The 13,840-nt window shown below is 42.9% G+C and overlaps 1 protein-coding gene across 1 annotated transcript in view; it reads right to left on the reverse strand.

Annotated features, from left to right (window-relative positions):
- Positions 1–13,840, reverse strand: part of LOC101879663 (alpha-2-macroglobulin) — a 41,698-nt gene that overhangs the window by 23,696 nt on the left and 4,162 nt on the right. The window contains exons 2-12 of the mRNA XM_034062789.1: positions 11,793–11,976; positions 10,766–10,922; positions 9,959–10,011; positions 9,258–9,278; positions 6,484–6,652; positions 4,475–4,559; positions 3,666–3,789; positions 2,865–2,979; positions 2,619–2,728; positions 1,610–1,771; positions 1,105–1,332 (exon numbers count right to left, since the gene is read on the reverse strand). Coding sequence (XP_033918680.1) covers positions 1,105–1,332; positions 1,610–1,771; positions 2,619–2,728; positions 2,865–2,979; positions 3,666–3,789; positions 4,475–4,559; positions 6,484–6,652; positions 9,258–9,278; positions 9,959–10,011; positions 10,766–10,922; positions 11,793–11,976 — 1,408 coding nt within the window. The remainder of the gene's footprint in view (positions 1–1,104; positions 1,333–1,609; positions 1,772–2,618; positions 2,729–2,864; positions 2,980–3,665; positions 3,790–4,474; positions 4,560–6,483; positions 6,653–9,257; positions 9,279–9,958; positions 10,012–10,765; positions 10,923–11,792; positions 11,977–13,840) is intronic.

The raw sequence follows: 13,840 nt of genomic DNA on the forward strand, positions 1-13,840 counted from the left end.
ATTACTTTCCACATAGGATATCTATTCCATAGAACCATATTTTAATTTCAAGATGTGGGATCCACACCTATGGAAATACATGTTCCCTCTTTATTTTGTTGCATGATTTATATATACCTTCTTAAAACCAGCTTTCCCAAGCTATAGGGATAAATAGGAATCTTGTGCTTCAATTTATTGTTAGCAGTCTTGAAAATAAGCATATGGACATCTCTAACACATGTTCTATTCTCTTTTTTTTTGTAATGTCAGTCTAAGCACCGTCCCCAGTGTTTTGTCCAATCCATCAGAACAGGAGGGTCTGTTCCACTGATTTCTTCTATCTCTCCAAGGCTGCTCTCATCTCTTCTGCTAGAGTCATTAAATGAGATAACCAGAAAAACAAACTTAGGAGGAAAAGTTCTATTTAAATATTCACCTGGTTCTTCCTGTTCTCCCAAGTGAACTGACAGATCATTGGTCACAGATGAGTGTCTCTTTTCTCTTTGTCTCTTTTCTGCCCCTCAAAATGAACCAATTCACAGTTCTCAGTGGCAGCACATTATAGCCTGTTCCAATTACTGTGGTATTCCAAACTTTCCATCATTGTCTGACATACAGCCTATGCTCTAAGCTTATTGGGCTTTTCTGTTATGGTAGTTAGAGCTGTTGCTTTTGTTTCAGTAGTCAGATGACTACCAAGGGACAAAACTGAGTATGAGACAGCTTTCCTCCTCCTGCTCTTTGTCCTTCTTTGTTGTAGGCTGCTGGTTTCTCGGCTGTGACCACATATGGACCAGAATTTGGAGCTGGAAAAACTGGGAATGAAGTATTATGAAATGAGCCTTGAATGGCTGTGCCCAAGACTGTGCTCTCTCCACCAGCATTACGTCTCTCTTATGTTCTTAATAAAGCAGGTACACCCTAACCATGTCTGTACATTGAAGACAACACAAGAAACATTATAGAAATGAGTTTAAACCCCCCTGTCACAGGTCACACTTTCTGTTTCAAACTCTCCCTATCATCACTGGCTAAGGACTGACCATATAGAAGTGCTGAGAGCTGTATGTGTCACTATGCTCTCTGTAACCATAGGTCAAATTAAGCACAAATAATTCTTACCAAATAGTAAATGACAATTTTCTTCTGCTCTCCTATGGCCTCTGGTGTGAAGATGTAATGCACCCGGATCTCCGTGGGGGAGCCACAACCTAATGTCTCAGGCTTTGGCTCAATTTTGAGGAAACTCTTACTGGGGGAGTAAAACCGACTTAATCTACGCATGGCATGCTCATATGAAGGTGTGATCCAGTCACTGTCATAGCAGTTCAGCTCAGGTTTATGATCAGCCTGATAAAGAAGAATAAATGTTTATATATGACAAAAACCACGTAACAAGTCACATGAAAATCCACAGGAAAACTCTGGATACATTCTATATTTCCCATTCTAAGACAACGGCAGAGAACATGCACAGGAGACAGACAGAAGAGAGGTGACATGTGAAGAAACTTGTGACATTTTCTGATTAGCAGAAAGAGAAAAAAAAACATGGGTAGGTGTTCCCCCAGCTGATCAGAAAGGCATAGTCTTACCCCAGTTCCCCTGCCCTATCTCTGCCACTCACTCGGATTTCCAGGGAGGCTTGTGTGAAGGTGGTAGTGTCTATGGAAAACCACGATTGTCCCTGCTCATCTGTAGTGTAATTCCCTTTGTATCTGTCTCCATCCACAGAAATCATGATGGTTTCATTGGCAATTGGAGCATCAGTGCCATCTACCAGCTTCACCTAACAACAAAAACAAACTTCAGGTTTTAGACTAAAAACAGCAAACAACTCCCAAGTCCTAAAGCCTCTGCCTCTTCCTTCTTTTCTTCCTTGCTAGGCAGGATGTTTATTTGCAGAGAACAGAAGACATGAATGTGGGAATGTTTGAGGTGAGCTCTGTGTTGTCTGAGGCAGCAACCGAGAAAATTTTCCATAAAACAATCTTATTGGTCCAAGGAATTTATGTGTCTGGGCCCTAAATTCCTCAGTAGTTTTTAATTCCCTTGGCTGACCTCCTCTGGGACCTCCACCACATACCATCTTCCTCTTGGTTCAGAAACGTTGAATTCAGGCTTGTGCCTTGCTCCAATCCTTCACTAAAGCTACATTGGAGGTAGACCTACACCCAGTTCTTTCTCGTGTTGTTCCCATCTGGTTAACTGGACTTCCTTGGTTGAGCTCAGCCCTGACTCATCACCTCATATTGTCTGGTGGTCACTGGGCTGTTGGTGGAACCTGTTACTCACACCTCCTCAACTCTGGCCTGCTTGGGAGCTGTGGGACTGTGCCATTGTTGATGAGGTCATTATGTCTACCTTTGTTGTGGTCAACCTTTGCACCTGGATTAGCCCATGTTTGCTCCTCTCTGATGTTATTCTCATGTGTCAGAACGATGGCCCTTCTAGTCTTTTGCAGGCTTACTGCCAGGAGGCTCAGGGCCATGTGTCTGTTAAGAGTCCCCAGACTTCAGTAATTCCTCTGAGAGGTGGACCATGTCATCTGCACACATTGCTATTCCATCTGAGGTGATTGTGCATTTGTGAGTTTGCTTTGACACTCATTGTCCAGGGTTGCTTAAGTTCCCTACCCTCCCAAAGATTGGGATCCCTGGTCTGTATTGAGAGTCCAGAAGGTCAAAGCTGATTTTGCTCATGACGGATGTGATTCCACAGGAGCCTGTTCCAGTCATCTCTATTCCTGAGACAGAGCACAGTAAAGAGAGATTATTATGAATAACAGCATTTATAGACAGGTTACTCCACCTTCCTTATCTTTGCCAGACCCTCCCCTCTCATGGTCTGCCACCACTTTGCCATCCCTATGTGATACATACCTGTGCCATCTTCTGTGATCTTGCCTTGTACCTCAATGCTCATATCATATCCCCGGCGTTGGAGTTGAAATATCTTGGTTCTTACTACACTAGAAATACACCCACGAGCATCTGCCTAAACAGGGGATTGGAGAGAAATTTGGAATTCTTTGAACAAATCTGGTGCCTTGTGGGGCAGGAACAGATATTCCAAACCTAACATGCTTAACTTTTGTTAAGGAAATCCCAGCCTTATGTTCTAGGGTTGTCTCCAAGATGAGAACTTGTTTACAGCCTGTTTTCTAGTGTTTCATCCACACATTTTCTGTATTCTCTGAAGTAGCTGACACTCAGTTCTACAAAGCATGCACTGGTTTCCTTGCTAACCCCCTCCTACCTTAGTTTTTTGTGTTTTTCCACTCTACTGTATTTGATCCCTATACAATACCACCTTCTTGCTTTCTCCTCATCCTCTTTGCTCATGCTCCCTGCCAGTCCCTCCCACAGTTGCAAAATTGTCTCACAGATTCTTTTTTCAGTTTGGTGATCCATAGCAGGGACCTCACAGGTGCTAAGTGGAGATTTGTCATTAGCTTCAATGGGGTTAGGGTTTCAGCTGTGGGGTTTTCTTCATGGGTTTTGTTTCCAGTTCAATGACTCAAGTCTTAAAAATGCCTTCCTCTAAGAACATCTACTTTTTCCCAGACAGGGTATTACCTCTGATGTCCTACTGCCTCCCAACAGTTACAGATTTGGCTTCCTTTAGACAACACTGGCCATTACCCATAAGAAAGACCCCTTTACTTTAATACTGGGACTCACCTGCCTAGTGAATTCTTCACACACAGCTTCTGCTTCTTTTCCGTAACAATCTGAAGCAGAACGGGAGAATTTCCGGCACACTTGGACATGAACCAAGCCAGGAACAGGTTTTCCATAAGTGTACCTGCAATGACAAAGCGTTAATCAGTCAGAGTCACACTCAGACACTTCTCCTGAAAGACTTTTGTGTCTGACTTCCAAATATTTCTTCTTGAAGGCTGACTAATATATATTTTAATGATTCTAGTGACTACATTTCCATAATTTCTATGTTGAGATTCTTCCATTATCTATTATAACCTGCTCCAGGTGGGAGCTCTCTGCAGCAATGCAGGAAAACATTGTAGAATATCACTTCAGCCAAGAGCATCCTTGTATCACAAACTGCTGAGGGTTCACTGAAGAAGTAGAAAACCAACCAGGGGCTCTGGAGGAACAATTTATGAGTTAAAAATGAGAACACTAGGTTTGTACCACCTGTTTAAATGATATTTGACCTGACATCTCTGAGTATTTGAGGGTTCAGGGTTGGCAGAGAAACTCTAACTGAAGAAATGCAAAGACAGAAAAAGACAGTAAACTGATATGAAAGAGCTGCAGATTTGTTTGGCATTATCTTTCAAGAAGCCCAGAGAAGACCTTTCATTTTGATTGTTCAGGCCAAGCAGCAGGTTCAGGATTAATACGGTGGAACAAAGCTGCATGGGATGTCTGGGAAAAGCATGAAAACCCTTCCCCAGCTGTCCTTCAGACCTCAGCAGAAAGGAGGAGTGAAGGATAAGCAAAAGAGATTTGCTCTGGTGACTCACAGACCACAGACAGACACTGGAAGCTCCTTGTCCTTAAGAGTGATCATCTTGGGCAGCTTCACCAGGACCTCATACTTGGGCAGCACTAGATTGGAGAAAGTGTGGTATGAGAAGAGTGAAGGAGAGCTGTGTACAACACAGCAACCCAGACACAGAGCCTGGATTGTCTTAATGTGAACCATCACCTTTCTGGGGTCTTCAGCACAGCCCTGCTTCCCCTTCACTAGATTTTCTTAGCCTTCACCACTGTTTGCATTCAAAGGGAATTAAGGAGAGTTGTAGTCCTTACCTTCTCTTATTTGCAGCACATGCTCAGTGATCTCAGACAGCTGTGTAGATCCCTTACATATGCCCATTCAAGACACAATAGTCCTGTGTATTGTGTTCGTAATTTGCAGCACATTCACAGCCTTTGTAATTTACCACATGGAAACACCTTGAATGATTGTTTCACTTGGTTGTTTGTTATTGTTCTGGAGATCCCAACAGCAACTGTTTGTTACTGTTAGGCTCAGTAATATGTAGCATGTGAAGCTGTCCTCTGCATCCATACCGTTCTCTTGAATCTAGACACAGACTCTCAGGTCTTTATTTTCAAAGGGTCAAGACAGAAATAAAGCCTAATATAAAGGGTGGCAAGGAAAAGACATATTTTGCTCCTAAGTATTATATTACATTCCTTTTCCTACATTTCATCCTGCAAACCTGATCCCCCAACTACTCAGCTCCAGGACTGGACTGAGACATTCAATGGACTGCTTCCAGGTGGTGAATCTGAGATTTTTTTCACAGTGCAAGGAAATAAGAGCGGAGGGGGGGGGGGGGGGGTACACAACCAGGCCCAGGAACTGGAAAACAACCCTAGGTTATACAGTTTAGACATACATTTGCCTTTAGGATGGGAGGCAAAGCACCATGTTTCAACCCCAGGGCACATTTCCTCAAAAGACTGTAAGGGAACTAGCAACAGGGGAGATTCATGGGACTAAGACTGCAGAACAAACTAAAGAACAATTAGGTTAGTGTAAGGCTAAGAAAGTGACATACATCTGTGGTTCTGGGGGATGTTCAGAATGATCTTTGTGGGAGGAGGAACAGCCCACCTGTCAGCATGGCAGGCTGAAGCCTATAATAACAGGGTTTGTGTTCAAGTTATTCACCACATTCATACTAGCCACCAAGCCTGATGTAAAGCCAAATAAGACAGCTCCATGGATCTCAGTGACAATCTTCTTTGATTTGAACCCTGCATATTCCAGAAACAGCAGGTTCTGAGCAATGCACTGAGTCATTAGGGCTCCATGTACAGCTGGGGGGAACCTGGGAGTGCAGAGCACAGGCCAAGCAGTCTCATCAAACAGAGAGCCTAGCCTGAGTACGCTCCTACAAATACCTGAGAAGTTTCAGTATAGAACTTGGGGTTAGAATGCTCCCTGGGGCAGCACATTTCTCCTTACTCAGCCTCTACTATCAGTCTGTTTGCATCCTCTTGTAATGTTTGTGGAGTGCTCTTCTTCAAACTGAAGTTTTCTACCAAACATGCTTTCCAAGCTTTTGCAGAAACAAGGGGGAAGAGGAAAAAGACAGAGGACTACAAGTGGAGAAACAGAACTGATGTAGATGATGAGAGGGGCAAAACAGGGTCACCAAAATGCTGTCATTTCTTACTCTGTAGCTAGTGCTGCTTGCAACAAGCTGCTGAACTGAAATATTACTAAAACAGAGTCAACTGAAACTGGTGGTATGAGCCCTGCAGAGGAAGCCTGTTAGACCCTGTACTCCCAAGAGCACTATGAGCAAATAGAACCTCAGGCAGGCTGCAGAGATGCCATAAAAAGAGCAACCACCTCTGATACTCAGGACCTCCAGGGTCAGCCCCTCTGAACACCATTGCCTGTGTATTCAGTCCCTCCCTTCTCCATGCCATCCCCAGGAAATCCCAAATTGAGAGGTTACAGTATAAGGCATTGCTGTCAGTCCTGCTTGCAGCCCTTATCTCGTCTCCTTACCATATTCCTCTACTCTGAAGGAGTGCTCCACATGGGCCGAGAAGCTCTTCTGCACAACTATTTTGTAGGAGCCTTGGATGGGGTCCGAGGTGAGGGGGAAGGAAAGCTGTGTAAGGCCAGTTTCTAGCTCCACCTCTTGCCACTGGCATACCCGGTTCCTCTGGGGATCCTGGAGGTTGGGATAACTCAAGGTCACAAGACAGTATAGGAGGCTCTCAGGGACAGCAGTGGAATGCTCAATGTGTATATATATCCTGGCTGGGAAATGCCTAACTGTAATTATTCCATAATCTGTGAGGATGTATGAGTGCTTACCTGTCATTTCTGCATAACCAGCATGGAAGATATCTTTTTAACCCTGGAGGTCCTGGGTTGTCTCCCTCTCAGGTATACCTGCACACTTATGAAGGATGAAACCAGGAAGCTAGGAAAGGGCTGGCAAGGTAAAAAGATGAAGAGACGCACAGCAGGAATAAATGGAGCATACGGAGAAAAGAGGGAAGTTTCAGTCTCCTTCACTTGCTATACAACCTGCTCACTTTTATTTTTTTCCATGCCTGGAACAGAGATTGGCTGTGAACAAGTGCATAATCTGCTGAATGAGGCACCTGATCAATTTGTGGGACTGAGGGGATCTTTCTGGAATATATTTTGGACGGAAGAGTCCAAAGCTTGGGATGGAGTGGGGGCAGAAACAGAGGAAAGTATATCTCACGTATGTGCTCTACCTTCCTGTTTCTCCCTACTCCTGATGCTGGAGCTGAAGTCTTATTACTACTACAGCTGAATATTGCTCACCACGAACCATGATGAACTGTGCTAATCTAGCTATGCTCCAAATTCATCAGCTCTGCTCCAAACTTCTTGTAGAAATTCCTGAACCAGCATAGTGGTGCTGCAAAGTCTGATGCACCTTTTCCTGGCTTCTTAGCAGGAGTTATTAATGTTTACAGTCTTTCATTCTCTGCCTGCTCTTTGCATTATATCTTGGCTGTCACCAAGATTCTATTTACTCTAGATAGATATGTGACTCAAGGTATGTGACTGCATGCATTTACTGCACTGAGATTTTATCTTAGGGCTTAGAGGAAAAGGGTTGTGAATGACATCCCCTCACTGGAGGTCACTTGTCAGGGGGCAGAAGAGGCAGCCTTCTTCCTAAGTAACCCAGGAGGTGCACAGGCAGTAAAATGCATCCCACTCTGCTGTGCAGACCTGACCAAATCCTCTTTACCATCACATTTCAACCCTGCTGAAAAGCTCAACACTTACTGTGAGGGACACCACCAGGCTTAATTGGAAGAGGGATTCAAGAAAATGTTCACAGCTGGGCTTGTGAACTTGCTGCTATTTCTGTGATGTATTTATAGGGAAGGCCTGAAAGTTTGTTTGGTTTTCCTCAGAAAGAATGGGTCAAGGTAATAGCTCAGAAATAATAGGCTCACACTGACTTCTACATTTGTGACTGCCTACAATCAGTTAGTGACATTAAGGGTATGGACTGATGAACTTTCCTTCCCTCAGCACTGCTGACTTTAAGCTGTCACCTTTCTTCACTCCTGTCACCCTTTCCTTTGGGCCAGTCCAAATTTCATGCAAGAATGTGGTAAACTGCACTGGCAGATCTGATCTGGCTGAAGGAAAACTACCCTAGAGAAATATGGTGCGTGTGCTACCAGATGAGTTTCCCACTCTACAAGAGTGCCTTGCAGACACCTGTAAAAGCCAAAGGGCAGTGCTGGACTGAGAAAGAGCACTAAGGAAGGGAGAGGTGATGGTGAGGATGGGGGAAAAGCCCTACATGAACCGGCTTAAACACCATGGACAAACTCCATGACATACAGGCTGGAGCTGAAAACACAAGATGGCCTTCCTAATGATTTAAAATTGTAGCCTTTTGCAGTAATGAGACAAAAAAAGGATTAAGAAATTATTCAGCTTGTTAGGCAAAGGCATATGGGATTTCTGGAGGAGTGCATAGGGTTTATTTCTTCTTGCTCCTTTCATAAAATCCCTGTGCTCAGTCAAGTATCACCTCATTGAAAGGGAAGGGACCTATGGGACAACCCCGTGGGAGAGCCTCAGCAGAAGGTAGTTCTGATGCTCTCCTCCACCTTTTATCCCACACCACATTGCTCTTGTTTTCTTCTTTTTCAAAATAGTCACAGACCATCAGTGGCCTATCAGATCTGCAGCTCTGTTGTGGAAGTGTGCAGACAGGAAGAGTGACAGCACTCTGATAGGAGGGTAGAAAAGAGGAGCATAGCCTGTGTGCATTCTACAGAAACATCCTCCCTGTTAACTTTTGTCTGTCAGTGAAGTTCAACAGTTAAGAACTCCCAAACAAACCAGACAAAAAGGTGATGCTTGGGTAGATAGGGAATGTCCGCTTACAGAATTTTGTTTCTTTAGTTTTGCTCACTTGTTCAATACAGTTCTGTGTCAAACAGCCACACTTGGCAGGCATGAGTCTTAGTTCTGTTTGGGAAGAGGAGTAAGCCATTCTGATATGACCTGTAGAAAAGTGTAACTCTGTTCACAGCATGGCTTGCACTGTTTAACTGTTTTGATCCTACAGCACATTCCCCAGTCAAAGAACCATTGGTGCAACTTACTTTGATACCCAGCTACCCAGCCTCCCATTACCCAATAGAAATGATCATGTGCCCATGTCTTTTCTCTTGCATCTCAGTCCGAAAATACAGCTGCTGGAGACTACTACCCCTGTACCTGAGTATTCTGCTGGAATAATAGACAGGTAGTTACTCACTCACCTGAATATAGACAAATGTAAACTGTGGGGAAAGAACAAAATAAAATTAGTGTTAGAAACATCAGTCGTACATGGATGGAAGGCATTTCCAGATTCAGACCTAGGGGCAGTAGAACAACCTTCCAAAATGTCCTTTGTGTCCTTCCTTTTCTGTATTTGCTCTATTTCATTAGTTCTTGATGGTTAAGGGAATCTCTTCTTTAACATTTTAGAGCACCAACATTTTGTCTCACCACAGTATGAATATGTGATGGAGTTAGAATTTCCAAAGAACTTGTCTGCATGAGGAGCTGATTACCATATATGCTAAAAGGTGGATTTACACCCCTGACTAGTTCCTTTAAACTAGTTTTTGTCATACTGTTTTCTTTGCCTCTAAGCATGTAGTTGCATCCACTGCCAGAAATTACTGCACATCTGTCACTTCCAATGGAAACTTGTCCCACCCATTTGTTTTCATAAGGGGATCCCTGCCTATATGCTTAGCCATATACATTCCTTTGCCAATCTGGTTTTAAACACCTATATTCCTTTGAAAAATGGCATAGGTTTCTCAGTCAAGAGACAGGTGGAGTGTGTCCAGGATATGATATGGAACAGGTCAAGGATGGTGTGGTCAAGAAAGGATCATATGCTTTAGAGGCTGTCTTCAGTGGTTGGGAATTAAACCTCCTGGCTAACAGTCAGGAATTATGGATCTACCTTCTCATTCAGCGGGCGGAAATCTTTGTCCAGAGAGACGATCCGAAATAGAACTAAGGGTGCAACAGAAAAGAAGAAAATTCTAATGTTAGATTTGTAATGATTACCAGGAAATCTCACTTTTTCAATGATTTATAGCTCAGATTAATTTCATAGATCAACAGGGGCTGAACTGAGATGTCCAAGTAATGCAAGCAATTACTTCAGGCTCCTTCTCTTATAGATGGTGAGAGGCAGATAAATTTAGAAGGATAATCACATCTTGGCTGACCTGAATTGTCACTTGCGAGTGCCTGTCCTGATTTGCTGATTCAGGTGCAGCCAAGGAAGACTGTGCTTTTAAGTCATCCTGTATTTGTGCCTCTAGTAGTGTAGAATAAATCAGAGCATGTGCCTATATCTGGCTGAGATGCTGTGCCTGAAGGGTGGAGAATCATAGAAGATTTAGGGTTAGAAAGGACCTTATGATCACCTAGCTCCGACCCCTCTGCCATAGGCAGGGATGCCTCACACTAGACCATGTCACCCAAGGCTCTGTCCAGCCTGGCCTTGAACACTGTCAGGGATGGAGCATTTACCACTTCTTTGAGCCACCCGTTCCAGTGCCTCACTACCCTTACAGTAAAGAACTTCTTCCTTACGAAGGTCCCACATGCCCTAGATCTCAGCTGACAGAAAAAAGATTTACTGAGTGCTTTAACTCCCCCCAAGAAGTCTGAAAACTATAATAAAAGTATGAGGCCTCTAGGAAATGAAGCCTGTGAGAGTTTCTGCCTTCAGAGTCAGCACCAACCCAATTCCCCATACCTGTCTGTCCAGGTTTGTAGATAGGTTTGTCTGTTTGGACGAAGACCAAGCTCTCAGGATTCTTGACCAGCACCGACTTGCGGCTCTTGAACTGCAGTGTTTTGCCCTTCACTGTTACAGTGAGAAACGTGACTGATGTGCTATTGGATTTTGGAAGCTAAGGAAAATGAAAAGGATAACTGCTTTACCACTTACCACTGCTTATTCACTCCATTTCACTGAGCCTTTGAAAGACAGTGTATTAGCTAGGTCTGAAAGCTGTCTAAACAGACACCAGAGGCTCAGTGCTAGAAGCAAGAGAAAAATACGATTTTCTGATATGAACTTTGAGAGCCTTTCTCGTCCCCCTCAAGAAAATTATTTTACTTTCAGGAATTTTTGCAATGGTAGACCTCCATTTCCTTGAGTTTTCTCCATGCTGCCTCTTGCTCTGCTTCCAATACTAGAAACCTTTTCCCTTCCTTCATTTATATACTTTCCTTAGAGAAATATTGAATCTGATCTTGTTGCATCTTACAATTTATCAAAATTGAAATCAACCCAGATTCATTATTTAGGTGATGGGCCAGTTGCTTATATTACTCACCAACCAGCCGCCTGCAAGAGAAAATCATAAATAAGCTCCAGAAGAAGACAAATGACCTCATGGACCTCACTATCTTTAACCACTCCCCAGCTTCTATGGTTCTCATTACACTTCACTATTTTTCCTCTGAGGTTTACACAGATCAAACAAGCATGGAGTATGTTCTGTCTGTTGAGGTTCTAGGATGAAGGATCCCTAAAAAATTCTCTAAGCCCTGAATGCACAGAAATACCATGTGGGACACAGCATCTGATAATGGTGGATAAATATTCCTCATAAGGTTCCCAAAGTTAATTTTCCAAGTCAAACTCATTTTATTGTTTGGCTTAGTTTAGAAGTTTCTGATTGCAGTATGTCTTATTTCTCATTTCAGGACTGTTTAGGTATACTATGCCAAATCAGTAAACAGAAGGGATCATTCCACAAGGATGAGATACTCACAGAGAAAGGGATGCAGGTGAATACATCCTTCTCTGACACCACGTCATCAATCAAGCTTCTGTTTTCCCCTTGATATTCGAGTGTGGCTCTCAGTGTCACAGACTCATTCAGGTGGGTCAGCTGAACACAGACTTTCTCAGGAGAATCTGTGTGTATCAGAAAGGGCAATAGCACCATATACTGCCTAGGAACAGAGGATCAGAAATGTGAAACAGTTTTAGGAAACAGTATTAAATTAAAAGAAATTACCAAACCAGCATTCTTAATCCATTACCTATGAATTGCAGTGCATGTACACATAAGCATTCATTTTATTTTGGGTTTATATGTATTAAACTGCCTAACTAATTAGCTTAAAAACAGGAAAATGCTTGCAGTGGAAGGAATAATTTCTATGCTAATAGAGAGCTTTTTACAAAGCATGCTTTGTTCAGCTTCACAGCAGGGAGTAAGGTTCCAGGCTTTTCCTGGTGTGAAAGGTTCCAGTTCATTATTTTTGTATATCCCACGATCTCCTATTGAAACTCAAAGGCATTAGTTAAAAGAGGCTGAAAATTCAGCAGGTTTAGGGTTGAGAAAAACCACCCACTTGTCTGGTTGCTCCTGTCTTTGCCTATCCAGGTTTCCAAATCCTTTTCATACTGAGCAAAAATGTGTGTGCTTGCAGTCTGGGACCTTATTAAGATGAGCACACAAAGGATTTCAGAGAGCAGTGGTTTATTGCAACACAAGTGTACTTGCATCTTCAAAGAGCTTTCAACAAAGGCCCCTCACAAAAGACCCTCAAACTAAGCTGGTATACAGTAAACTGGATAATGTTACTAATTTTTATTAATAAATCAATTTATTAATTCTGTCTTCAATTAATTGGTTAAAAGATCAGAAACAAAGGGTTAAAAAAAGCAGAACAACCTTTAACTTTTAACAAAGGTTTAAAGATCAGAAACAAAACCAGTGAAAATTTCTGGAGGCTGTCTTCGGCCCCATGTTTTTAAGTAGACTTCTAAATGATGTGGGAAACGCAATTTTCTCATAATTGTCTAGGGGAACTAAACAACTTCTGTATTTGTGGAAACTGACCTAAAGATTTGTGGAAAACTTTTGTCATATGGTGGGTCTGTACAGCAAAAATGGCAAATAAACTGTTCACAGTGGGAAAACAATCAATAGATAATAATCTATAGAGGAAGAAAAAGTGTAACCAGCAGGTCAAAGGAGGTAATCCTGTCCCTCTACCCTGCTCTAGTGAGACCCCACTTCCAGCACTGTGTGCAGTTCTGGTGTCCTCAACATAAAAAGGACATGGAACTGTTAGAACAAGTCCAGAGGAGGCCACGAGGATGATCAGGGGACTGGAGCACGTCCCATATGAAGACAGGCTGAGAAAGTTGGGGCTGTTCAGCCTGGAGAAAATAAGGCTGCATGGAGACCTTACAGAGCCTTCCAGTACCTGGAGGGAACCTATAAGAATGCAGAAAAGGGACTCTTCATCAGGGACTGGTGCAATAGGACAAGCAGTAATGGGTTTAAACTGAAACAGAGGAAGTTCAGGTTAGATATAAGGAAGAAGTTCTTTACTGTAAGGGTGTTGAGGCACTGGAATGGGTTGCCCAGGGAAGCTGTGAATGCTCCATCCCTGGCAGTGTTCAAGGACAGGTTGGACAGAGCCTTGGGCAATATGGTCTAGTCTGAGGTGTCCCTGCCCATGGCAGGGGGGTTGGAACTGAATGATCTTAAGGTCCTTTCCAACCCAAACCATTCTGTGACTCTATGATTTTTTTTTCTATGAAAAAATTTAGCCCAGCTGTGTATATAGTATCATGTATGCACTGTATCAGTAAGTGGGCTTTTACCACTCAGACTTGAGTGCTGTTGATCACTCTAGTGAGATTCTCAGTGATAAGTAACAAATGGACTGTAGGGAAGCATTCAGAAAGGAAAAGAGGACAAACCAGAACACACTGTTTTGCCATTGTATAATTGTAAGGTACTTCCACATCTCACATATGTCATGCATTTAAAAAATGGATTTAGAAGAAAAAATTCAG

The sequence above is a fragment of the Melopsittacus undulatus genome, chromosome 5, assembly GCF_012275295.1.
Source record: "Melopsittacus undulatus isolate bMelUnd1 chromosome 5, bMelUnd1.mat.Z, whole genome shotgun sequence".
NCBI classification, from domain to species: domain Eukaryota; kingdom Metazoa; phylum Chordata; class Aves; order Psittaciformes; family Psittaculidae; genus Melopsittacus; species Melopsittacus undulatus.